This window comes from Melospiza georgiana, chromosome 28, assembly GCF_028018845.1.
Source record: "Melospiza georgiana isolate bMelGeo1 chromosome 28, bMelGeo1.pri, whole genome shotgun sequence".
NCBI classification, from domain to species: domain Eukaryota; kingdom Metazoa; phylum Chordata; class Aves; order Passeriformes; family Passerellidae; genus Melospiza; species Melospiza georgiana.
In genome coordinates this window covers 5,402,621-5,429,291 of record NC_080457.1, presented here as the reverse complement: position 1 = coordinate 5,429,291, position 26,671 = coordinate 5,402,621, and the positions used below count along the sequence as shown (strand labels likewise).

General features: G+C 45.7%; 1 protein-coding gene across 2 annotated transcripts in view; it reads left to right on the top strand.

The window, feature by feature from the left end:
- Positions 1-26,671, top strand: part of LOC131094354 (acid-sensing ion channel 2) — a 499,734-nt gene that overhangs the window by 435,175 nt on the left and 37,888 nt on the right. For both annotated transcript variants that reach the window (XM_058041965.1, XM_058041966.1), the window contains exon 2: positions 18,286-18,436. In XM_058041965.1, coding sequence (XP_057897948.1) covers positions 18,286-18,436 — 151 coding nt within the window. The remainder of the gene's footprint in view (positions 1-18,285; positions 18,437-26,671) is intronic.

Sequence of the window (26,671 nt, the reverse complement as noted above, 5' to 3'; positions counted from 1 at the left end):
ATATCTATAATATCTCTTTAGCATGTAATTTAGTGTAATAGTATATAGTATATATACTACATATCTATAATATATACTAATAGTATATATTACATATTTATATATTATACATAATGTATATTATATTATATGTTGTATTATATATCTATAATATATAATAATAGTATATATTAGTATATATCTATAGTATCTCTTTAGTATGTAATTTAGTATAATAGTATATAGTATATATACTATATATCTATAATATATATTATATTTATATATTATACACAATATCTGTATATATATTATATATTATATATTATATATTATATATTATATATCTATAATATATACTAATAGTATATATTAGTGTATATCTGTAATATCTCTTTAGTATGTAATTTAGTGTAATGTAGTATAGCTTAATAAAGCAATTGTTCAACCTCCTGAATCATGGAGTCAGAGCACATTATTCCCTACATTCCCCACATTATTCCCCACATTATTCCCTACCCCATTGATGGGGTTGCCCTGCATCAATGGGGGGCTGCTCTCCCTGCCCTGCATCCCTGGCAGTGCCAGGTGCTTTCCTGGATCTCCAGGCTGTGGAAGGGGACAGGGAAGGGACACAGCCAGTGTCACCTGTGCTGCCCAGAGTGTCATTTCCTGCTTCCAGCTCTGTCAGAGCTCACTGTGGTTCATTAAAACGGCCCAGCCAGGGCTCTGTGAGTCACACAATTCCCACCTGGAGCAGATGCTCCATCCCAGCCCCGGTGCCAGCTATGCCCAAGCCCTGCTGGGCACAGGGGGCACCAGGCAGGAGCTCCTGGCTCAGCCTTTCCAGCGGGATCATTGCAGCTTTGCTCCCTCCCTGTCAGAGCCCCAGGGCTGCCCCGGGTCTGTCCTGGCTGCAGAGAATTTTGTGAGTCCTCCCTCCCTGTCAGAGTGGAAAAATCCCCCCAGGATGCCCTGGATCTCTAAACTCCTCCAGGAATGGGGCACCCAGCTTCTTCTGGAAAAGCTGTGCCAGCCCCTCCCCACCCTCAGGAGTTTTTAATCCAAATTCTTACCAAGTTTCCAAAAAAAACTACCACACAGACTCCTTTCTTCTTGGGTCACCAGCTCCTTGTATTTTGTCCAAACCATCAGAGAAAAAAGTGGGGAATTACCTGCCTGCATCTGTGCTGTGATTCTGCACGGAGCACAAAGGAAAATCTGTGGAAACTTCTCTCTGAAAACTCTGCAGTGCCTGGCCTGGATTAAACATGATTAAAGATTATCCCTGGATTTTCCACCAGCTTCTGCTCCTGCTGGAAAAGCCAGTAAAGCAGCCAGGAGTGCTCTCCCTGCCCTTCTCCTTGGAGAGGCTGGGAATGCTGCCATGGAATGTTCTTCTCCTGCCAGCTCTGGCCTCAGGAACTGCATTTTCCAATGGTTTCCCTGGTTTTAAACTGGGATTAGACACAGGGATGGCTCCACACTGACCTGGGTAAAGGAGGAGCCCAGGGACACCCTCCCAGCCAGGAATCCCTTCCCTGAAACATACATTCCTTGTGGGAATTTTGCAGGGCCTGGTGACAATAACATTGTTATTGCTATTATATTTTTTTTTTTTTTTTTTTTTGAAAAATCTTCTTTGCCCAGGATTCTTCTCCTGGGAAGCTGAGAAGCCTCAGACAAAAGGAAAACAATATTATCTCATTTGCTTCTCCTGTGTTTTGCTGCTCTGGAATGTGGTTGGTGGTTGTTTATCCAACAGGTAATAGTTTGATTGGTTTCATGTGAATTGCTTTAACTCAATGACCAATCATGGTCAGGCTGTGTCAGACTCTGGAGAGAGAGTCACAAGATTCATTATCATTTTTTGGAGACTTCTGTCTGTATCCTTTCTCTCTTCTTTAGTGTAGTTTTAGTATAGCATGATATGGTATGATATGATATGATATGATATAATTAATAGAATAGAATAGAATAATGATATGATATGATATAATATGATATAATATATATCAGCCTTCTAAGAACATGGAGTCAGATATATTCCTTCCTGCCACGGGGGACCTCAGAAAAAAATTATTACTATTATTATTATTATTATTATTATTATTATTATTATTATTATTATTATTATTATTATTATATTGTTATTATTGTTTTAATTTTTATTATTATTACATTTTCACCTCCAATTCTCTCCCCATCCACAGCCAACTCTCTGCTTTATTGTGGTCCCAGCATTCTCGTTCCTGCTGGGAGTGGGAAGCACTGTGGGGTTCTCAGGAGCTCCTCAGAGCCCATTAGAGGCTCTCTGGAGCCTAAAGCTGTCTCCTCACTGTGTGAGAATTGCGAGCTGAGTGTGCCAGGCAGCCCTGCAAGGGAAGGTTCACTCTGAGGTTAATGCACTTTATCCATCACTTGAAATTCCTGGTGCTTTTTCCAGCTGAGGCACCAAGTTCATCCAGGCAGGAGCTCAGGGAAAAACAAGGGCTCCTGAAAGGCCCCCTGCACTGAGGGGAAATGCACATTTTGGGAGCTTTTTTTGCAAAAAATAGGGCAGAAAAAGCGGCAATTTTTCTGAAAATCCTGCCTGTACATCCTCGAATGGGATGAAGCTCCCTGGGGGAGTCCAGTGCCTGTGCTGAGCCCATCCTGCAGTGCCCTCAACTCCCCCATCCCAGGGGATGTCGTGAGCTCTGTCCCTTCTCATTTTGCTGTCATTCCCAGCTCAGGCTTTTGGGATGCTGGAGCTTTTCCTTGTTGTTCCTTTGGCATCATCCAGCCCTGTCCTGAGCCCTGATCCAGTTCCCTTTCCCAGCCCTGTCCTGAGCCATAATCCCATTCTCTTTCCCAGCCATTATCCCGTTCCCTTTTTCAGCCCTGATCCCATTCTTTTCCCAGCCCTGATCCCTTTCCCTTTCCCATCTCTTTCCCAGCCCCAATCCCATTCCCTTTCCCAGCCCTGATCCTGTTTCCCTTTCCCAGCCCTTTCCCAGCCCTGATCCCCTTCCCTTTCCCAGCTATAATCCCATTCCCTTTTCCAGCCCTGATCCTGTTCCCTTTCCCATTCCCTTCCCAGCCCTGATCCCATTCCCTTTCCCACCTCTTTTCCAGCCCTGGTCCTGTTCCCTTTCCCTCCCTTTCCCATTCCCTTCCCAACCCTGATCCTATTCCCAGTCCCCAGCTCTGACCCCATTCCCTTCCCATCCCTCTCCCATGCCTGACCCCATTCCCTCTCCCCCCTGCAGCAGGACCTTGGAGCAGACTCCATTCCCGAGTCCTTCCATCCCATCCAGCCTTTTCCTGCAGGGAAGGCAGGGATGGGTTTATTCCCCACAACCCTTCCCTGGCAGTGGGGCTGGGCATTCCCTGGGCTCCATTCCCAGCTGGGATGCAGGGGATGAGCAGCATCCCACAAACCCCAGATGTGGGAGCAACTGGAGCTGTTTCAGCTCTTGCCTCAGTTCCCTGTCCTGAGTTCCAAGAGCAGTTTAGCAGAGCTCTTGTCACAGACATATTTTATGAAAAATCCTTTTCCCAGGATCTCTTCTCCTGAGAAGCTGGGAAGCTTCGGCTTCTCCATGTTTTGCTGCTTTGGAATGTGATTTGGAGAATTGTTTACCCAGCATGTGAATTGTTTTTAATTAATGGCCAATCACAGCCAGCTGTGTCGGACTCTCTGAGTCTGTCACGAGATTTTATTATTTTATTTTATTATTTATTTATTATTTTATTATTTTATAATTCCTTTTCTTTGCTGGCCTTCTGATGTCTCCTCTCTCTTTCTTTATATAGTTTATGTAGTATAGTTTTAGTATAGCATTTTTAATGTATAAACTTATAGTTTATATGGTATAGTTTTAGTATAGCATTTTTAACATAATAGATATAATAAAATAATAAATCAGCCTTCTGAAACATGGAGTCAAGATTCTCATCTCTCACCTCGTCCTGGGGATCCTCAGACACCACCACAAGCTCTGAGCTGGGCTTTGGATTTTCCTGCCTCCCAGAAATGGCAATTCCTTGCACAGAATTAATTCCCTGGGCTCCGAAGCAGTAATAGTAATAATAATAATAATAATAATAATAATAATAATAATAATAATAATAATAATAATAATAATAATAATAATAATAATAATATAACAACAACAACCTTGACAGGTTTCTGTGCTCAGTGCTGGTGCGGAGGTCATTCCATGGGCAGGATTTGCAGAAATCCCTTCCAGAGGAGGTGGCCATGGATGCCCCAGGGATGCAGGGATGGGGTTGGGAATTCCCTGCGTGGTTCCCAGTTCCTGGCAGGGCTTGGTTCCATCCCCAGGGCTCCCCAAGGAGAAGGCAGCAGGAAAATCTGAGGGAGCTGCGGCTCCATGGGGAAGGATTCAGGGACAGCCACTGGAGCATCCTGGGCACCAAAGGCAGCCCCAGATCCCAGCTGCTTCCTCAAGGGAAGGGATGAATTCCTCCAAGGAATTCTGGGGGGTTTTGTTGGTTTTTTTAAAATAAAATTTGTAAAATCTGCTCAAAGCCAAGCGCTGCTCCTGGGGCATTGCAGGATGGGAAGCTCAGCCCCAGGTTTTCCTTGGAATTAGGGAAGAGCCTCAGACCCCTAGAGTTAATTTGGGACAGACCCCTGGAATTAATTTTGGGAGTTTGAACTTGCAGTCAGTGCAGCTCTGGAGTTGGGGTTAATCCAGTTTATCCCGAGGTGCAGGAGGAAGGAAAGGGATTTTGTGTCCTTGCAGCATCTGTGGGACCTGGCAGCATTAATTGAGATTGATTGTTCTGGCTGATTAGCCCACATTGTTCTGGGAGATTTACAAAACACCTGGAAACCTTCTCTGGGGGGATTTTCCGTGTTTGCTTTCCTTCTAGTCCATGTTTTGGATAAAAGAATTGGTTTTTGTGGCCACCAATCCCAGGAGGAGCCACAGAGAGCTCCCAGGCCAGGGGGTAAGAGCTGGTTCTGGATCAGAGCTGGTTCTTATAATAAAAAATCATTTTGATCCCATGGGTACAGATTCACTTGATTTACCTGAGGATTAGGATGAAGCTTCTTAAACCTGCAGGTGCTCAACCCCAAATCAGCTTTCCCTGGGATGAGCAGGATCAGGAATGGCAGGATCAGGACAGCAGGATCAGGGAGCTTTGTGACGGTGTTCACAGGGGTCCGAGGATGAGGGAAGAGATGAGGATCTGACTCCATGTTTCAGAAGGCTTGATTTAATATTTTATGATATATATTACATTAAAACTATACTAAAAGAACAGAAGAAAGGATTTCATCAGAAGGCTGGCTAAGAATAGAAAAAGAAAGAATGAATAACAAAGGTTTGTGGCCGGGACAGAGAGTCTGAGCCAGCTGACTGTGATTGGCCATTAATTAGAAACAACCACATGAGACCAATCCCAGATGCACCTGTTGCATTCCACAGCAGCAGATAACCATTGTTTACATTTTGTTCCTGAGGCCTCCCAGCTTCTCAGGAGGAAAAATCCTAAGGAAAGGATTTTCCATAAAAGATGTCTGTGACAAGAGCTCCTGGGATCTTCAGGGCTGGGAAATGTCCTGGAGTGATGGGAATGTGAGAGGGACAGAGAGAGGAGCAGAGGGAGGGTGAGGTGACAGTGGCACCACCACAGGCTCTGCCTGGCCCTGGGAATTCCAGAAATTAAAGTAGAACCTCAAATCAAACTTTGGGGACAGAAGGACTTCAAAGGAAGGAGCTTTACCTTAAATCTCCAATTGTGGAGGCTCCCAGCCAAGAATTCCTGCCCAACATCCCATCCATCCCTGCCCATGGTTCCCAGCAGGGAGGGACCCTGTCAGAGCTGGCACAGAGACAGCACAAAGCCATACACTCCATTTTCAGAAGGCTTCATTCAAGTGGTTTTTTTATTATAGCATGCATGCTTTTTATACATTCTTACAAAACTCATAAGTTTACACTTTACTCATTGGTCACCAGAGACAAACCAAGTGCTCATTGGCACAGGCAAAGACAAAGAAAGTGCTTGTTGGAATAGGCAGTTGCAGGGTTTTTCTTATTTTCTTATTTTTATTATTATTTTCTTATTTATCCTTCTTCCTTTCTTGGTTTCTGTGTCAAGGACCTTGGTAGCAAATTCTTTCAGGGGTAAACGTGGATCCTCTGATCAAACTCCTCTCTGGCTCACAGAAGTCACTGCAAAACCTCTTCCAGAGGATCCCACCCCACGGAATGCTGTGGGCACTCCTGCACTCCCAGGGGAGTCCTGGAAGTGCTGGAATGCTGAGAGGAGCAGGGACATCCCTGCCATGGTCACACCTCCCACACTCTGGGGTTCTCACTGATGGGAGGGAGCTGAATCCTGCTGGAATGAGGAGGAGGAAGTCCAGAATTCCATACTGGGGAAAGGAATTCCAGAATTCCATGCTGGGGAATGAGGAGGAGGAGGAATTCCAGAATTCCACACTGGGGAACGAGAAGGAATTCCAGAATTCCACACTGGGGAATCAGGAGGAATTCCAGATTTCCACATTGAGGAATGAAAAGGAATTCCAGAATTCCACATTCCATCCCTGTCACCCCTGCCTTCCAGGCTGGGATGGCCTCAAAGGATCTGCTCAAAATTCCAACCCTGGGATCTCCAAGGATCACAATTCCAGCCCTGGGAATGTCCAGCCTGGACAGTGGGAGATGACCTTGCCTATTGGCAGGGGTGGAATGGGATGAGTTTTAAGGTCCTTCATGTGGGAAATGGATTTGTAGGGAATTCTCCAAGCCTGGCAGAAGGCTCACACAGTGTGAGCGTCTGTGTGCAAACCTGGAGATGAGAAATGCTGGCTTAGAAATGCCATGGGACAGGACAGACATTGCTGGGAGAGAAATGGAACTGGAAACAAGTTTCAAAGGATGGTTTTATAAATAAGATTAGATACTTTGGAGAAATAGAGCTGTGAAAGATGCATTGTAGTGGGACCCATGAGGGGTAATTTTAGATTATAGGATTTAAGGCATTTACAGGATGGGGTGGTGTGGTGTTTGTGGGATGAGGGAAGAGATGAGGAATCTGACTTCATGGTCTCAGAAGACTGATATTATAATAATATAATATCATCCTTCTGAGAACTTGGAGTCAATTCTCATCTCTCACCTTGTCCTGGAGACCCTCACAACACTACAACATTCAATCCCTATTTTCTGGAGGATTCTCGTGGTGCAGGATATCCCTGCATAGCTGAAGGGTTTGGGATTGGCACAGACACTCCAGCTGCAGGTGTTTTATCCCCTTTTTCCGTCAGGTTCTGTGGCACTGCAGGGGATGGGCACTGAGGGCACCTGGGGGCTGCTCTGGGACACTCAGAGGAGTTTGGGGACACTGGAATGTGGGAATGTTGGAGGAGTTTGGGGCACTGCAGTGTTGGAATGTTGGAGGAGTTTTGGGGCACTGCAGTGTTGGAATGTTGGAGGAGATTTGGGACACTGCAATGTTAGAGGAGTTTTGGGACACTGGAATGTTGGAATGTTGGAGGAGTTTTGGGACACAGCAATGTTGGAATGTTGGAGGAGATTTGGGACACTGCAATGTGGGAATGCTGGAGGAGTTTTGGGACACTGGAATGTTGGAGGAGATTTGGAACACAGCAATGTTGGAGGAGTTTTGGGATACTGCAGTGTTGGAATGTTGGAGGAGTCTGGGGACACTGCAATGTTGGAATATTGGAATGTTGGAGGAGTTTTGAGATACTGGAATGTTGGAGGAGTTTTGGGGCATTGGAATGTTGGAGGAGATTGGGACGCTGGAATGTTGGAATGTTGGAGGAGATTTTTGGGACACTGCAATGTTTGAGGAGTTTTGGGACACTGGAATGTTGGAATGCTGGAGGAGTTTTGGGACACTGCAATGTTGGAATGTTGGAGGAGATTTGGGACACTGCAATGGTGGAATGTTGGAGGAGTTTTGGGACACTGCAGTGTTGGAATGTTGGAGGAGTCTGGGGACACTGCAATGTTGGAATATTGGAATGTTGGAGGAGTTTTGAGATACTGGAATGTTGGAGGAGTTTTGGGACACTGCAGTGTTAGAATGTTGGAATGTTGGAGGAGTTTTGGGGCATTGGAATGTTGGAGGAGATTGGGACACTGGAATGTTGGAATGTTGGAGGAGATTTTTGGGACACTGCAATGTTTGAGGAGTTTTGGGACACTGGAATGTGGGAATGTTGGCGGAGTTTGGGGCACTGCAATGTTGGAATGTTGGAGGAGTTTTGGGGCACTGCAGTGTTGGAATGTTGGAGGAGATTTGGGACACTGCAGTGTTGGAATGTTGGAGGAATTTTGGGACACTGCAATGTGGGAATGCTGGAGGAGTTTTGGGACACTGGAATGTTGGAGGAGATTTGGGACACAGCAATGTTTGAGGAGTTATGGGACACTGGAATGTTGGAATGTTGGAGGAGATTTGGGACATTGCAATGTTGGAATGTTGGAGGAATTTTGGGACACTGCAATGTGGGAATGCTGGAGGAGTTTTGGGACACTGGAATGTTGGAGGAGATTTGGGACACAGCAATGTTGGAGGAGTTTTGGGACACTGCAATGTTAGAATGTTGGAATGTTGGAGGAGTTTTGGGGCATTGGAATGTTGGAGGAGATTGGGACGCTGGAATGTTGGAATGTTGGAGGAGATTTTTGGGACACTGCAATGTTAGAATGTTGTCAGTGCCAGAGCTGGGCACGGAGTTCAGCTGAGGGAATGGACAGGAGCTAATTAAGGCAATCAGTGGGGATGGATGGAGGGAGAGCACAGATTTTAATTAGGATCCAAATTAATCCCAGACTGGAAGCTGTGCCTGGCACCGGCCCCAGGGCTCCAGGGCTGGGATGCAGCAGGGCTGGAGCCACCCTGACCCTCCCTGACTCCTCCTCCTGCTCCATCTGCTGCTTCCCAAGGGCCTTTTCCAGGTGCCTGTAGCCTCGTGTGACCCAGCCAGCCCCAGGTGGGGACATCAGCCTGAGTGTCCCAGGCCAGCCACCTCAGGCCACCCCTTTGCACATTCCAGGTGATCTCAGCTTTGTGCTGGGGCCTGGATTTTTATGGATTTTTAATTGATTTTTATGGGTTTTAATTGATTTAAAATTGATTTTTTTTTTTTTTTGATTTTTATGGGTTTTTGTGGATTTTAAAATTTATTTTAATGGATTTATAATGGATTTTTATGGATTGTAAAATTTATTTTAATGTATTTTTAATTGATTTTAAATTGATTTTTATGGATTTTTATAAGATGAGAAACCATGACACCCTGTACTCAGCGCTGGTGGGGTCACACCCTGAATGCTGGGTCCAGCTCTGGCCCCTCAGTTTGGGAAGGACTTTGGGACACTGAGCACATCCAGAGGGGACAGTGAGGCTGGAGAGGGGCTGGGAACACAAAGAACCCCTCAGGGAGCTGGGGGTGCTCAGCCTGGAGAAAGGGAGGCTCAGGGGTGCCCTCATCACTCTCACAGCTCCTGAAAGGTTCCTGTGCTCAGCTGGGGCTGGGCTCTGTCTGCAGGAACTGACACAACCAGAGGGGACAGTCTTAACCTGCACCAAGGGAAATGCAGGTTGGATAGCAGGAAAAAGTTTTTACAGAAAAGGAGATAAAGTTCTGGAATGGCTGCACAGGGAGGTGGTGGAGTCCCCATCTCTGGGTGTGTTTAACAAAGCCTGGATGTGGCACTGGATGCCAGGGTTGGGTTGAGGTGTTGGGGCTGGGTTGGACTCGATGATCTTGATGGTCTCTTCCAGTCCAGTGATTCTGTGAATTTGGGGGAATTTTGGGAATTGTCAGGTACTGGGGAGGTGGTGGAGTCCCCATCCCTGGGGTTGTTTAACAAAGCCTGGGTGTGGCACTGGGTGACAGTGTTTAGTTCAGGTGTTGGGGCTGGGTTGGACTCGATGATCTTGAAGGTCTCTTCCACCCAGTGATTCTGTGAATTCTGTGAATTATTGGATTTGGACTCCTCATTTGGGAAGAACATTCCCATTAATGCTGGGAACGGGGTTGTTCTGCCTTCAGGGCCTGCCTGGAACCTGGATCAGTGGGGTCTGGGGCAGCAGCCTGGCAGGGATCAGGGATCAGTTGTGACAGTGTTCACAGGGGTCTCAGGATGAGGGAAGAGATGAGGATCTGACTCCGTGTTTCAAAAGGCTTGATTTATTATTTTATGGTATATATTACATTAAAACTATACTAAAAGAATAGAAGAAAGGATTCCATCAGAAGGCTGGCTAAGAATAGAATAGGAAGAAATTATAACAAAGGTTTGTGTCTCAGACAGGCTGAGCCAGCTGACTGTGATTGGCCATTAATTAGAAACAACCACATGAGACCAATCCCAGATGCACCTGTTGCATTCCACAGCAGCAGATAACCATTGTTTACATTTTGTTCCTGAGGCCTCCCAGCTTCTCAAGAGGAAAAATCTTAAAGAAAATATTTTTCATAAAAGATATCTGCAACAATCAGTGGGGCTGGGGGCAGCAGCCTGGTCGGGATCAGGGTTCAGTGGGTTTGGGGCAGGAATCAGTGGGTTTGGGGCAGGGATTGGTGGGGTTTGGGGCAGGAATCAGTGGGTTTGGGGCAGGGATCAGTGGGTTTGGGGCAGGAATCAGTGAGGTTTGGGGCAGGGATCAGTGGGTTTGGGGCAGGAATCAGTGAGGTTTGGGGCAGGGATCAATGGGTTTGGGGCAGGGATCAATGGGTTTGGGGCAGGAATCAGTGGGTTTGGGGCAGGGATCAGTGGGTTTGGGGCAGGAATCAGTGAGGTTTGGGGCAGGGATCAGTGGGTTTGGGGCAGGAATCAGTGAGGTTTGGGGCAGGGTTCAGTGGGTTTGGGGCAGGGATCAGTGGGTTTGGGGCAGGGATCGGTGGGTTTGGGGCAGGAATCAGTGAGGTTTGGGGCAGGAATCGGTGAGGTTTGAGGCAGGGATTGGTGGGGTTTGGGGCAGGAATCAGTGGGTTTGGGGCAGGGATCAGGGGGTTTGGGGCAGGGATCAGGGGGTTTGGGGCAGGGATCAATGGGTTTGGGGCAGGGATCAGGGGGTTTGGGGCAGGGATCAGTGGGTTTGGGGCAGCAGCCCAGCACGGGAGGCTCTGCAGAGCCGGAGCTGCTGCAGGGGAGCCCGGGCTGCCTTCCCTGGCAGCGCTGCCTGACAAATCCCAGCGGGAATCTCAGCCTTGGAAAAGCCTCAGCTTGTAAACACGGCCCTGACAAGTTCCCTGGCTGTGCTTCCCGGGCTCCACGGGGAGATCAGAGCTGCAGGGAGGGAGGGATGAGCGTTTCCATGTCTGACATCGCCTTCCTGACAGCACCAACAAACGGGAGTTTAACAGGGAGCAGATGCCAAACTCCTCCTCTCCAGGGGTTCCCCCTCCTGCATTTTGTTCATTTTTGGAGAGGTTTGCCTTATGGTCGGGTGAGGGTGACCCAAATCCCCTTTGGCATCCACGGCTCTGGGATTTTTGCATTCTCCGGTGGTTTTGTAGGGTTGGGGTGTGGAGAATTCATGAAGAGGATGCCCTAAAGGCTGGGCCGGGCTTGCACCCTCTCTGCTGGGATTGGCCTTGGATTCATTCCCTCTGCCCTTTGTTGGGAAAGGACATTAAATCCTTTATCCCATTCGAGGATCTCCCTCCTTGCCCAGGTCAGCCCCTCTGGAAGGAGATTCCTTTGGGATCCCTCAGACCCCTCAGGGCACCTGCTGGGGTTTTGTTCCCATTATTCCATCATTTTTAAAGAATGTCCCACTGCCCCCTGCCTGGAAGGACAAAGGGACCATTGGGATGGACTGGGATGGAGATTGGGATGGGCTGGGATGGAATTTGGGATAGAGACTGGGATGGAAATTAGGATGGAAATTGGGATGGAGATTGGGATGGGCTGGGATGGAATTTGGGATAGAGACTGGGATGGAAATTAGGATGGAAATTGGGATGGAGATTGGGATGGACTGGGATGGAGATTGGGATGGACTGGGATGGAATTTGGGATAGAGACTGGGATGGAAATTGGGATGGAGATTGGGATGGAATGGGATGGAATTTGGGATGGAGATTGGGATAGAAATTGGGATTGAGATTGGGATGGAGCCTGAGATGGAGACTGGGATGGAGCCTGGTATGGAGCCTTGGAATGGAGATTGGGACAGACTGGGATGGAGACTGTGATGGACTGGGATGGAGCCATCCCTCAATCCAAGTGCCATCAGGACAGGGCTTGGTGCCACCCTTAAAATTTTGATTTTGGGGTTTTCACCAAAAAATCTTGGGGTTTTCCCTTAAAATCTTGGAGTTTTCCCTCAAGACCTTGGGATTTTCCCCTCCAAATTCTGAGGTGTTCCCCTTTCAAATCTTGGAATTTTCCTCTCCAAATCTTGGGGTTTTCCACTCAAAATCTTGGGGATTTTGCCTCAAAATCTTGAGGATTTTCCCTTTAAAATCCTGGGGTTTTCCCTCAAAATCTTGGGGTTTTACCCTTAAAATCTTGGCGCAGTGGGAGAGCTGGGAGCCCTGGGAATGGATCCCTCTGGCAAAATCTGGGGTATAAAGTATTTTCTCCTCCTAAACAGGATCTTTTCCCCATCCTCTCATGGATATTCTTGCACAAACACATCCCAGTTTTTCAGCTCCACATTCCCCTTCTCCTGGGCCCATCTTGAAAATTGCTTTGTTTTCTTTTTTTTCCCCACTCTGATCAATACCTTGGATGTGGCTTGCTGGGAAATGTCTCTCTGAGCCTTTGTGTCTCACAATTGTGAGAAATGACTGCACAGGATTCCAATTCCCTCTTTTTCCTTGCTTTTACCTCCATCTGGCACCTCCTTCCTGCCTTACCAGTGCACCCTCACCTGCATCTCCTTCTGCATTTGGAAAAGTCATTCCCAGGCTTCCAATGAATTCTTTTCCCATCATTTTTCTCTGGATTGAAGGGCAGATTTCTCAGGAGGAATGTTTTTTTTCTGTGCATCCTGCTAGAAGCTGCAATGCCTCATTTTCCATGACTCTGGGCAGGCCTCTGGAATGCCAGTCCCAGGCCTGATGGATTCACAGTGTGAAAAACGCCAATCACTGGTTTTTAAAATTTTAAATGTTTATTAGTAATAAAATAGTAATACAATTACAGTAACAATAATTTGGACAACTTGAATTCGGACAATTTGAGACAATAAATACAATGAGTTACGGACGTCCGGGTACCTTTTTCTGGGCAGCACGAGCCTGAAAAAGGACACCCGTTAACAGAGGATTAACTCTTAAAAGCAACAACCTGTTGCATATTCACACACTTCATACATGATGCATAAATTCCATTCAAACACAGGATTCCGTCTGGTCACCCTCAGCTTCTCCCCTCTAATCCTAGCAGCGCCTTCGAGGTGGGAAGAAGTTCATTTCTTCTGATAATGGAGCAATAAATTCTTTTTCTCTGAAAGATTCAGGTGTCCTGTGGCTGCCATCTCACTGTGAGTCCTTTCTTTAAAAACAGTGTCCTAGACATCATAATTTCTATTTTAACATTTTTTATAACTTAAAACTATATTTAACACAGTACTTAAGAGAATTATTACAGCATTACTTTCCAACACAGCACATATAATATTCATTTGAATATTTGCAAAAAGCCAATCATAAAATACATGCATTTTTCACACCAGGCAGCAGGATTTGTTTATCCAGGGCTTTCTTGGAGCCTTTGGTGGTGGTGGTGTCTGCTTTGTGCTGGAATCTGTTTGGGATACCCCTGCTCTGAGTTTTAACTTCCCAAAATGAACATTTTCCTTGGCTAAGGAGGGCTCAGGAAGTCACTCCAAGACAGTTCATGGGTTGCACTCCATCCTCTCAAAGGCTTTTCCTGACCTAAACGATCCCATCAAATCCCATGCTGCAGATTTAGAATTATTTCCCTTTATGCCCAAGCAAGGATTTCCCAAGGAGCTGTCAAAGGCCCTCATGCTCCTTCAGAGGGAACAAATTGGAATTTTTATGGACTACTCTCAGGGAACGTGTCTGGAATTTTGCTTCTGGCCCTTTTTATTGGAAGTTAAAGCATTTCCAAGAGCCAGAAGGATTTTTTCCCTCTCAGCCACACAAATTGAGCTTAAGTCATCCTGCTCTGCTCGTGTTTGCTGCCTCCAGTGAATCCCAGCCCTTCCAACAGCTCCAGGGTTTATCCTGATGATCTGATGATGAGTCCTTTCCTGTTGGCAGACAGCCTGGAAACAAGAGAAGACTCTGGAAAAACAATGTTGGATTTCCCAGATAATCACTCCCAGCAAAGGGGAGAGGGGGAGGAAAATCCTGGGGAGGGGCTGAGGGAACAGGAGAGAGGCAGGACAGGGAATGGATTCCAAGAGGGCAGGGATGGATGGGGAGGAATCCTGGAGGAATTCCTCCCTGGAGGTTGGTGAGTAATGTGACCGTGTTCACAGGGGTTCTTGGATGAGGGAAGAGACGAGGATCTGACTCGGTGTTTCAGAAGGCTTCATTTATTATTTTATGATATATATTAAAACTATACTAAAAGAATAGAAGAAAGGATTTCATCAGAAGGCTAGCTAAGAATAGAAAGGAAAGAATGAATAACAAAGGCTTGTGGCTTGGACAGAGAATCTGAGCCAGCTGACTGTGATTGGCCATTAATCAGAAACAACCACATGAGACCAATCCCAGATGCACCTGTTCCATTCCACAGCAGCAGATAACCATTGTTCACATTTTGTTCCTGAGGTCTCTCAGCTTCTCAGGAGGAAAAATCCTATGGAAAGGATTTTTCAGAAAATATCATGGCTACATAGTGTCACTGTTATATTTTCTGGAAAAATTCCTTCATCCAGGATTTTTCTCCTGGGAAGCTTAGAGGCCTCAGAGAAAAATGAAAACAATAATTATCTGATTGCTTCTCCTGTGTTTTGCTGCTTTGGAATGTGTTTGGAGATTGTTTACCCACAGGTGATTGTTTCATTGGATTCTGCTGTGAGTTGTTTTGACTTAATGACCAATCAGGGCCAAGCTGTGTCGGGGCTCTGGAAAGAGTCACAAGTTTTCATTATTATCTTTTTAGCCTTCTGTGAGTATCCTTTCTGTATTCTTTAGTATAGTTTAGTATAATATTCTTTAATATAATATAGTTCATAAAATTATAAATTAGCCTTCTGAGAACATGGAGTCAGGTGCATCATTCCTCCCTTGGTCGGGGGTCCCACAAATACAAGAGGGGAGGGAATGGAATGGAATGGAATGGAATGGAATGGAATGGAATGGAATGGAATGGAATGGAATGGAATGGAATGGAATTCCCAGAGCAGCTGGGGCTGCCCCTGGATCCCTGGCAGTGCCCAAGGCCAGGCTGGAGCACCCTGGGACAGTGGGAGGGGTCCCTGCCCATAGCACTGGGTGATCCTTAGGGTCCAAACCCAAAACATTCCATGATTTCATTGATCCTGGAACACCATAATCCTGTTTACTGGGAGTTGGAATGAATGCATGTGGGTTTTTGAACTTGGAAATACCTTTAAATGCCATTAGGAATAATGTTTTGTGTCTCTGGGAACGACAAAATCCCTGTGGTCGAGAGGTCCCATGGTTGTCCTTTCCCAGTTCCCATGAGGTCTCTTTCCCTGGGATTGTGATTCCAGCCCTGCTGCCCCTGTCAGGTTCCATCTTTTCCTTGGATAAACACATCCTAACAGGAGCTTTTACAGGGAATTTTTACAGTCATATAAAACCACCCCATCAAGTTGCCTGGATTTATTTGCCTGCAGACTCCAAAATCAATCCCTGGGCTGTTGTTCCCATTCCAGCCTTGTTGTTTCCCCCTTGATTTTCTCCACTGCAGCTTTTTCTCCTTTCTGGGTTTTAAACTCCCCTCATTAGGAATTTTTGACTTCTGCCTTCAGAGCCTATCTGGGAAAACCCATCCATGGGGCTGCTTCCAGAGGCTGAGCTTCTCTTTCCAGCCTGAGCTGTTTAATCAGTCAGGCAAGTATTCAAACGGGATTATTTTTATTTGGCTATCAAATCCTTTTTAAAGGATGTATTGTTTTTTTCCCTCACAAACACTTCCCATTTGAATTCAAATATTATTCCCTTTCCCTCCCATCCCACCTGCTTCCCTGGCACTTGGATTAGTCAGGATATGTCAATATTTGAGGGAATAAATCTCTGCTGGCTCCGGCTTCTGTTTGGGTTTCTGACTCATCGTGGGGTCAAATGAGCTCAGCAAATGTGGGAGAGATTCTGGAGGGACTGGAGCAGCTCTGCTCTGGCTCCCGGGCTCCAAGTGCTCTGTGCTGGGCTTTACTGGTTCTTACTGGTTCCCAAACTGGTTGTTACTGGGCTTCACCAGTTGTTACTGGTTTAAATGGTTGTTACAGGTTCAAATGGTTGTTATGGGTTTAACTGGTTGTTACTGGTTTAAATGGTTGTTATTGGTGTAACTGGTTGTTATTGGTTTAACTGGTCATTACTGGTTTAACTGGTCGTTACTGGTTTAAATAGTTGTTATTGGTTTAACTGGTCATTACTGGTTTAAATGGTTGTTATTGGTGTAACTGGTTGTTATTGGTTTAACTGGTCATTACTGGTTTAAATGGTCGTTACTGGTTTAACTGGTCATTACTGGTTTAAATTATTGTTATTGGTTTAAATGGTTGTTACTGGTTTAAACGGTAATTACTGGTTTAACTGGTCATTACTGGTTTAAATGATTGTTATTGGTTTAAATGGTTGTTACTGGTTTAAATGGTCATTACTGGTTTAACTGGTCGTTACTGGTTTAACTGGTTCTTACTGAGCTTTCTGGAGCCTTTATCCCAGGAACAGTTCTGGATGTCCCCAGGCTGTCAGTTCAGGGTGGGGGGGGATTGGTGTGGGTTAAATCTGGGATTTCTGGGAGTTTTCCCATTCTAGGGGGATCCTGAGCTGAGCCCGGGCCCTGAGTGGCGCCTGCAGCAAAGGTGACATCTCTGCTGCCACCAGGAGCTTTGAGTTCCCACTGGGAATTCTGTGTTATCCCACATGGAAATCTGCATTTTTTTCCCACTGGAAATCTGTGTGTTATCCCACTGGGAAATCTGTGTTTTATCCCACTGGGAATTCTGTGTTACCCCACTGAGAATTCTGTGTTATCCCACTGGGAATTCTGTTTTACTCCATTGGGAAATCTGTTGGGTAACCTGTGTTCTTCACATGTCCACCCCACTTGGAAATGTGTCCATCCCCCCTGGAATCCTGTGTCCATCCCACATGGAAATCTGTGTTTGCTCCCCTTGGAAACACTGTGTGATCCCTGAAAAAGCTGTGTTCCCTCTCTTGGAAACCCACGTGTCCTGCACCTGGAACCCTGTGTCCATCCCCCTGGAAAACTCATGTTCTCCCACTGGAAAACTCATGTTTTGCCACTGGAAAACCTGTGTTCTCCCACTGGAAAACCTGTGTTCTCCAATGGGTTTCCAGAACACTGGAAAACCCATGTTCTCCCACTGGAAAAACTGTTTTCTCCCACTGGAAAACCCCCGTTTTCCCTCTGGAAAACCTGTGTTCTCCAGTAGGTTTCCAGAACACTGGAAAATTCCTGTTTTCCCTCTGGAAAACCCATATTCCACACATCCCTCCTGGAGCCCCATGTTCACCCTGCACTGATGTCCCCCCTGCTTGGCAGTGCTGGTGATGGAAGTTCCACCTGGGCTTTGCCAGGAGGTTCTATCAGGAATCTTCCCCAAATAAGAGTGAAGAAGAGCAAAGTGATGGAGGAAATCTTTCCTTGTTTCCCCAAGTGTTTTTGACTCTTCCTATATTCCAAGCAGTGGCAGAGAGAGGAATGAAGGGATATTGGACTTTTAATGCCAGGAGAGCATTGCCATGGCCTAAATGGGCTGAGACTCCACCCAAAACCAGGGAATTGTGTGAATTTTTAGCAGGAGCTTAAGGCCAGAGTGTGTTTGTCAGAGTTTGGACTGACTGGAATGACTCCAGGAGCTTTTGAGCTTTGCCTCCAAACAGCTTTTCCTCCCTCCCTTCCCTCTTTTACTTTCCATAAGGAAACCACAATGATTAAACAAATGATTAAACCTGGATGGATTTCTGGGGGTATTTGTGAGGCTATTTCTGAGGATATTTCTATGGATATTTATGTGCATATTTATGAGGATATTTATGTGGATATTTCTCCCTGACATGCAGCTTCTGGCTGTTTCCCTCTGCCAGTTGGGAATGGGGGTTAATTCTGTGGGAAATATTCCCTAATTCCTCTCTTTTTTTCCCCACAGGTGTTTACAAAATATGGGAAATGCTACATGTTTAACTCAGGAGAGGAGGGGCGGCCTCTCCTCACCACGGTGAAGGGGGGGACAGGGAACGGCCTGGAAATCATGCTGGACATCCAGCAGGACGAGTATCTGCCCATCTGGGGAGAAACAGGTAAGAGCTTCCTCTTCCTTGGTTGATTTCCTTGGAAAAACCATCCCATCCCACCCCATCCTATCCCATTCCATTGGTCCCATCCCTATCCCCATCCCATCCCATGGATCTCATCCCTATCCCTATCCCCATCCCATCCCTATCCCCATCCCATCCCTATCCCCATCCCATCCCTATCCCCATCCCATCCCTATCCCTATCCCTATCCCCACCCCATCCCATCCCATCCCATGGATCCCATCCCATGGATCCCACCCCATGGATCCCATCCCATCCCCAAACCAGCTCTGGGAGCAGGATCCTGCTCACTCCAGGATGTGTCACTTTTCTCCCCGGGGTTTGTGGAGAAACCCGGCCCCTTGGGAGCAGCATTTTGGGGAGTGCTGGGCTTGGGTGTCCCAGCCCCAAGGTTTGGGATGCCAGGCAGGAATGGCACTTCCTGTCCTGGGCAAGGGTGGCATTGTGGGTGACAGGAGTGTGGGGACACCTTCAGGGGCTCCAGCACATCCGTCTCCCCTGGAAAGGCATTTTTGGGAGGCTGTGTTCAAGGTGGACTCTCTGGGTTTTCCTTCTCCTTGGAATTTGGGAATATTTGCTGCCCTGAGTTGTGTTTGCTGGGTTGGTGCTGTGTGGGTGGAGCAAGGACTGGGCTCCTTGGCTTTGGAGCATTTGGGGTGGATGGAATCTGTGCAGGAATGAACCTGGGCTGGGCTGAGCATCTCTGGAGGAGCTGGAACCCTCTCATCCTGGAGCAGGAGGTGCTGACCAGGAGAGCTGGGCTGTGGAATGTCCCCAGGGCCTGTGGATGGGATACAGCTCCTGGAGTGAATGTGGAGTTGTGGGGAGCACTGGTTCCTTCAGTGGATCATGGATCCTTTCATGGATTGTGGATCCTTTCATGGATCATGGATCCTTTCATGGATCATGGATCCTTTCATGGATCATGGGTCCTAACATGGATCCTTCAATGGATCATGAATCCTTTAATGGATCGTGGATCCTTTCATGGATCGTGGATCCTTTCATGGATCATGGATCCTAACATGGATCCTTCAATGGATCATGAATCCTTTAATGGATCGTGGATCCTTTCATGGAACATGGATCCTTCAATGGATCATGAATCCTTTAATGGATCGTGGATCCTTTCATGGATCATGGATCCTTTCATGGATCGTGGATCCTTTCATGGAACATGGATCCTTCAATGGATCATGAATCCTTTAATGGATTGTGGATCCTTTCATGGATCATGGATCCTTTCATGGATCTTGGATCCTAACATGGATCCTTCAATGGATCATGAATCCTTTAATGGATCGTGGATCCTTTCATGGATCATGGATCCTTCAATGCTGCTGCAGAAATGATGGGCAGGAGCGTGGGGGACAGGATGGGGACAGTGCCACCAGGGCCACCCAGGCACAACAGCTCAAGATCAGAGGCTCAAGGAGGAAGTCTCATGTGCCTGGACCTGGTTTAGAGCTGGATTCTCATGTCCCAGGATCTGAGCTGGTATTGGAGCCTCCTGTCCCTGGGTTATGTTGGATTCTCCTGTCCCTGGGTTGATTTTTGATTCTCCTGTCTCTGGGTTGATTTTTGATTCTCATATCCCTGTCCCTGGGTTGATTTTGGATTCTCCTGAACCTTAATTTCCAATTTATTACAATTCAGAGGGATTCCCTTCCCACTGAGCTCCTGTCTGCTGTCACTGGGAGGGTGCCACAGGGTTGGTTTTGGATTCTCATGTCCCTGGGTTGATTCTGGATTCTCCTGGACCTGAGCTGTGTTGGATTCCCCTCTCCCTGGGTTGATTTTGGATTCTCATATCCCTGGACCTGGGTTCATTTTGGATTCTCATGTCTTTGGGCTGATTTTGGATTCTCCTGTCTCTGGGTTGATTTTGGATTCTCCTGTCTCTGGACCTGGGCTGACCTTCTGGGCTTAGATTGCATTGGGAGTTACTGAGGTCTCTTTAAACCTGGAATTTTACAGAATTCAAGGAAAAACTCCATGAACAGGGCTCTGATTTGCTGAAGGGATGAAGGAGAAGCTCCTGGGCTCATTCCCAGGAGCCTTGGCCATGTTCTCAGGTAGAGCTGCTTGCCTTCAGAGCTGAGAACTCTGATCTTTGCCAAACTTGGATCTTGGCCTTTCCTCGGGAGCCTTCTCCTCTCCCATCCAGCCTGTCCTGGATGCTCCGGGGCTCCCTGGACACCCTCAGAATCCCAAATGGGAGTTCTGCTGGTTGAGAGTGGCTGTTGCCATGGCAATGCCTCACTCAGCTCTGCTGGTGAGGGAGGGAGTTGATTATTTCCAAATATTTGCATAATAATTTCAGTGTGCTTGGAATTCAATCCCCTCGGTGTTGCCTCCGGGCTGGGCTCTGCAAGGGAAGGAGCTCCAAGGGAATTCCAGCCCTGGAGGGGGACACGGGGTGGGAAGTGGATTTCTAGAAAGTTCTCAGGACTGACAGAAGGCCCACACAGTGTGCATCCATATGCAAGCTTTGAAATAAGAAATACTAACTTAAAAATGCCATAAAATAAAACAAATATTACTAAGATAAAAACAAAACAAAAAAAAGTTTCAAAAAATAGCCTTACAAATAAGACTAAATATTTTAAAGAAATAGAACGATGAAAGATACATTATAATATGACCCATAGAAAGTAATTTTAGATTATTAAAATATCTACAATATAATATAACGAAAAACAAAAAAATACATATAGGATATTATATTATGCTATAGTATAGTACATATAGTATATTATAGATACTATATATATTATTTATACTAAAATATACCATATTATATTATATTATATTATATTATATTATATTATATTATATTATATTATATTATATTATATTATATTATACATATAGTATATTATAATTAAGAAATAACCAACTTCCATTTATAATAGCGTAAATTAAAACATCTATATTATCTTACCATTCTCATGAGACTAAAATTGAATAAAAAATTATTTTATTAAAATAAAAATAGAATTAAAATAGCATAGAATAAAACTAAAAATAGAATAAAATTTTTTAAAACATCTCTTGGTTACCCCATCTCTAAATCAAAATAAAAGTACTATCCAACAGTCCCTGGTCTTCAGTGACAAAGGGGTGTGGGCAGAGGGAGATCCATGGGATGGGAGGAGTTGGGTTTTCCCTTCCCCTGAGCTCTCTGTCACTGGGAGGGTGGCACAGGGAATTGTGGATCCCTGGCAGTGCCCAAGGCCAGGCTGTATTATTGTCACACTTTTTAATGAAAGGATGGGACTGCTTTTGGGCTAGAAAGGATTTATTGCTCAGATGAACATCAGTCTCAGAGGCTGTGAGTGTCTGGTTTGAACAGCCAGGTGTCTGCTGAGGAAGGCAGGAGCCTCCCTGGAAATGGAAAATGTAAACCCCCTCCCTCCAAATTCTTATAAATTTGAAATTAAGGGGCTCTCCAGCAAAGATGTGGGAGCAGGAATAAAAGTTCTTTATTAGGGAGGAAAATAAAAACAAAATAAACAATGCAGTGATACAGGGGTCTCCTCCAGGCAGGTCCTTTGAGCTCTTGGAGATGTGTATCACACCCGAGATAGCTCAGCCACCTCAGATGGCATCAAATCAGCAGGATGGCTTCTGTGGCAGTGTTGGAAACAAAAAGGTTTTAATAAAAGGTAAAATAACAAAGCTCTTTACAGAGAAAAACCAGTCCAGGTTCAAGGAGTTCTTGTTCATGGTAAAACACTCCAGAAAAGCAATTGGTTCCTTTGTTCTCCTCTTTTTCTAGTAAATTGCTTAGGTGGGACCTTTTGGCTTCTGTCCAATTGGTTATCCTTAAGTTTCAGGTGAAGTCCCCCAGGTCCTATGAGGTGTCTTTTTACCTAATTGAGGAGAGAAACTTCTGAGCTTTTTTCCTTTTTAAGCAGACAGAGAATAATTTGGTCACTCTGTGAACAGGGGACACAAACCAACACTGATAGAACCCAACCTGACACCCTGTGGGTCAGGGTGTTGGCAGCATTGGAATTGTGGATCAGCCCTCCTGCAGTGTCAGGGGTGGTTCTGCTGGAGCAGGGATCCTGTAGAAAGGGTGGAGTCTTCCTCTGAAGATCCAGTGGAGAAGAAAGTTGCTGTGGTGTCCCAAACCTCAGATTGTATCCAGGTAGGAATGCTTGGCTCCTCCCCTGGGCAGAGCATCTCCCCACGGGATGATGGAGTTTGATCAGCCGTGCAGGGACACTCACTGGCCATGGACAGAAGAGATCTCCTGGAGGGAGGATCAGGTATCCTGGCTAACTCAGGGAATTCTGGCTAATTCTAGGAATTCTGGTTAGTTCAGGAATTCTGGCTTATTCAGGAATCTTGGCTAATTCAGGAATTCTGGCTAATTCAAGAATTCTGGTTAACTCAGGGAATTCTGGCTAATTCAGGGACTTCTGGTGAATTCAGGGACTTCTGGCTAACTCAGGAATCTTAGCTAATTCAGGAATCCTGGCTAATTCAGGGAATTCTGGCTAATTATGGGAATTCTGGCTGATTCAGGAATTCTGGCTAATTAATTCAGGAATTCTGGTTAATTCAGGGAATTCTGGTTAACTCAGGGAATCCTGGCTCATTCAGCAATTCTGGCTAACTCAGGGAATCCTGGGTAACTCAGGAAATTCTGGCTCTCCTCAGGAAAAGGGCCAGGACACTTTAGGTGACCCCAAGCAGCCTCTAAAGGTCCCCTTGCCTTGGGTGGGCTGATCCCAGAGCAGATTTTCCTATTCCATAAAAACCAACGGCTTCTCCTGGCCCGATCCCCTCTGGGTCATTCCTGCCCCAGGCCCCTTTTATTCCCCTTTTCAGGAGGATGAACAACACTGAGCCCCTGGGTTTGGGGGATTTTCCCAGTTTTTGCTGCCTGGGAATGCCCAGCCTCTCCAGGAATCAGGATTGTCCCTGTACAGCCCCAGCTGGGATGGATTTTTCCAAAACAACTTCTCTGGGAATTCCATCCCTCCCCACCCTGCCAGGGAACAATTCCCAATTATCTTCCATCCAGCCCTTCCCTCTGGCAGTGGGAGCCATTCCCTGGGTCCTGTCCCTCCATCCCTTGTCCCCAGTCCCTCTCCAGCTCTCCTGGAGCCCCTTCAGGCCCTGGAAGTTTCCCTGGAATTTCTGCTCTCTGGAATTGTCCCAGAATTTTGTTCAGCCAAACGCTGTGACCACAAATCAAACACAGGAAAATCCTTCCAGGGCTGTGGATGCTTCAAAAGCCTCCTTCAAAAAAAGAAAGAGAAAAAGAGAAAAAAGCCCCAAATTCAAGGAAATGCAAACCTGAAGGAATCCAAACCCCCTGGCTTTGGAAATCTGGGAGAGCTGAGATAAGGCCCTGAAAATCAAGGGATGAAGCATTAAAATGAAATCTGCATTTCCAGCTTTCCTTGGAGCTTTGTTGTTCTCAAATGCCCACAGCTGAATTAGGAACCCTCAAAATAGCAGAAAAATGTGGAAAACATGGGAAAATGTGGGAAAACGTGGGAAAACACGGGGAAACATGGGAGAAACGTGGGAAAATATAGGAAAATGGGAAAAATATGGGGAAACATGGGAAAATAAGGGAAAACATGGGAGAAACGTGGGAAAATATGGGAAAACGTGGGGGAAATATGGGAAAAACATGGAAAATGAGGGAAAATATGGGAAAACATTGGGAAGACATGGGGAAACATGGGAAAATATGGGGAAAACATGGAGAAACGTGGGGAAACCTGGGGAAACATGGGAAAACATAGTGAAAACGTGGGAAAAACCATGGATTTTGGGGTGGTGCCAGCAAGGTGACAAAATCTGGAGCTGTTTCCTGCCCCAGGAGCTCTAAAGGTGTTTGCAAACTTTGGGATTTTTATTCCTGCTTTTTCCAAGTCCTGGGAATGAGGTCTCAGAGCCCCAGGTGAGGTTTGGAGGTGCTCTGGTTTCCCTTGGGAACCATCCAGGCCATTCTCTGATCCCAGCCCTTCCCTGGGGTGCTCAGTTTCCTTCCTGGAGAAAGCTTGGAGCATTTTAATCAATCTCAGGGAGCCCCCAGGAGACCTCAGGGCTGGAAGAAGCTTTGGAGATTAAAGTCTCTTCCAAAGGCTCATTAAATTTAATTGGATTAATCCCTTCAGCTCAGGGATAATCTTTTGCTCCCATTTTGTCCAGTTGGTGCTTGAGACCTCCCAGGTGCTTCCCGAGGGCAATTCCTGAATTCCTGGTGCTGAGGAGATGTGGGATAGGGTTTCCACTCCTGGGAATGGCTTTTACCTCCTGAGAATAGGTTCTCCTTTCCTGGGAATGGGTTTTTCATTCCTGGCAAAAGGGGTTTCCCTGCCTGGAAGCGTTTTTCCCTCCTGGAAATGGGTTTTCTCTCTTGGGAATGAGTTTTCCACTCTTGGGAGGGGTTTTCCTTTTTGGGAATGGGTTTTCCTTCCTGGGAATGGGTTTTCCACTCCTGGGAATGGGTTTTCCCTATTGGGAATGGCTTTTCTCTCCTAGGAATGGGTTTCCCTGCTGGGAATGGGTTTGTCACTCCTGGAATGGGTTTTTCTCTGCTGAGAATGAGTTTTCCCTCTTGGGAATGCGTTTTCTCTGCTGGGAATGAGTTTTTCATTGGGATTGGATTTTTCCTCCTGGGAAAGGTTTTTCCATTCCTGGGGATGGGTTTTCCCTGCTGGGAATGGGTTTTCCCTGCTGGAGAGGCTCTGGAACATTTTTCCTTGTGCTGAGCAGCAGCAGGAGCTGGCAGTGCTCTCTTAAACCGGCATTGCTTGGGGCAGCTCTGGAGGAGCAGAATAATCTGATCTGGAATATGAAACAATCTGTTCTGGAGGAGCAGAATAATCTGATCTGGAATATGAAATAATCTGTTCTGGAGGAGCAGAGAATCTGCTCTGAAAGGGAAAAAAATCCCTGCTCTGAAAGGACAAAGACTCTGCTCTGGAATATTAAATAATCACCTCAGGAGGAGCCAAGAATCTGCTCTGGAGGAACAAATAATTTGCCCTGGAGGAGCAAAGAATCTGTTCTGGAATATTAAACAATCTGCTCTGGAGGAATAAATAAACAGCTTGGAAAGAGCAAAGAATCTGCTCTGAAGGACAAACACACTGCTCTGGAAGGATAAAGCATCTGCTCTGAAGGAGTAAATCATTTTCTCTGAAGCAATAAATAATCTGCTCTGGGATACTAAATAAAATATGCTGGAAGAGCAAAGAATTTGCTCTAAAGGGCGAAAAAGATCTGGTCTGGAGGAAAAAATAATCTGGTCTGAAATATTAAATAATCTGATCTGGAGGAGTAAATAATTTGCTTTGAAGGAGTAAAAAAAAAAGGTTTGGAGGAGCAAATAAACAGCTCCAAAGGCATAAGGGATCTGCCCTGAAGGAATAGATAGTCTGCTCTGGAATATTCAAAAATCTGCTCTGAAGGAACAAATAATCTTCTCTGAAGGAATAAATAGTCTGCTCTGGAATATTCAATAATCTGCTCTGCAGTATTAAATCATCTGCTCTGAAGGAAGAAATAATCTGCTCTGGAATATTAAATAATTTGCTCTGAAGGAATAAATAATCTGCTGTGAAGGAGGAAAGAATCTGCTCTGGAGGGACAAATCACCAGCTCTGGAATATGAAATAATTTGCCCTGAAGGAATAAATAATCTGCTCTGGAATATTCAATAATCTGCTCTGAAGGAACAAATCTCCTCTGGAATATGAAATAATTTTCTCTACAGGAATAAATAATCTGCTGTGGAATAGTAAATAATCTACTCTGAAGGAATAAATAATCTGCTCTGGAATATGAAAGAATCTACTCTGAAGTAATAAATAATCTGTTCTGGAGGAGTAAATAATTTGCTTTGAAGGAGTAAAAAAAAATGAGCTTTGTAGGATCTACTCTGAAGGAATAGATAGTCTGCTCTGGAATATGAAATAATATGCTCTGCAGGAACAAATAATCTGCTCTGGAATATTAAATAATCTGTTCTGAAGGGATAAATAATCTGCTCTGGAATATGAAATAATTTTCTCTGAAGGAATAAATAATCTGCTCTGGAGGAGGAAAGAATCTGCTCTGAAGGAACAAATAATCTGCTCTGGAATATGAAATAATTTGCACTAAAGGAATAATTAGTCTGCTGTGGAGGAGGAAAGAATCTGCTCTGGAGGGATGAATCCGCAGCTCTGGAATATGAAATTC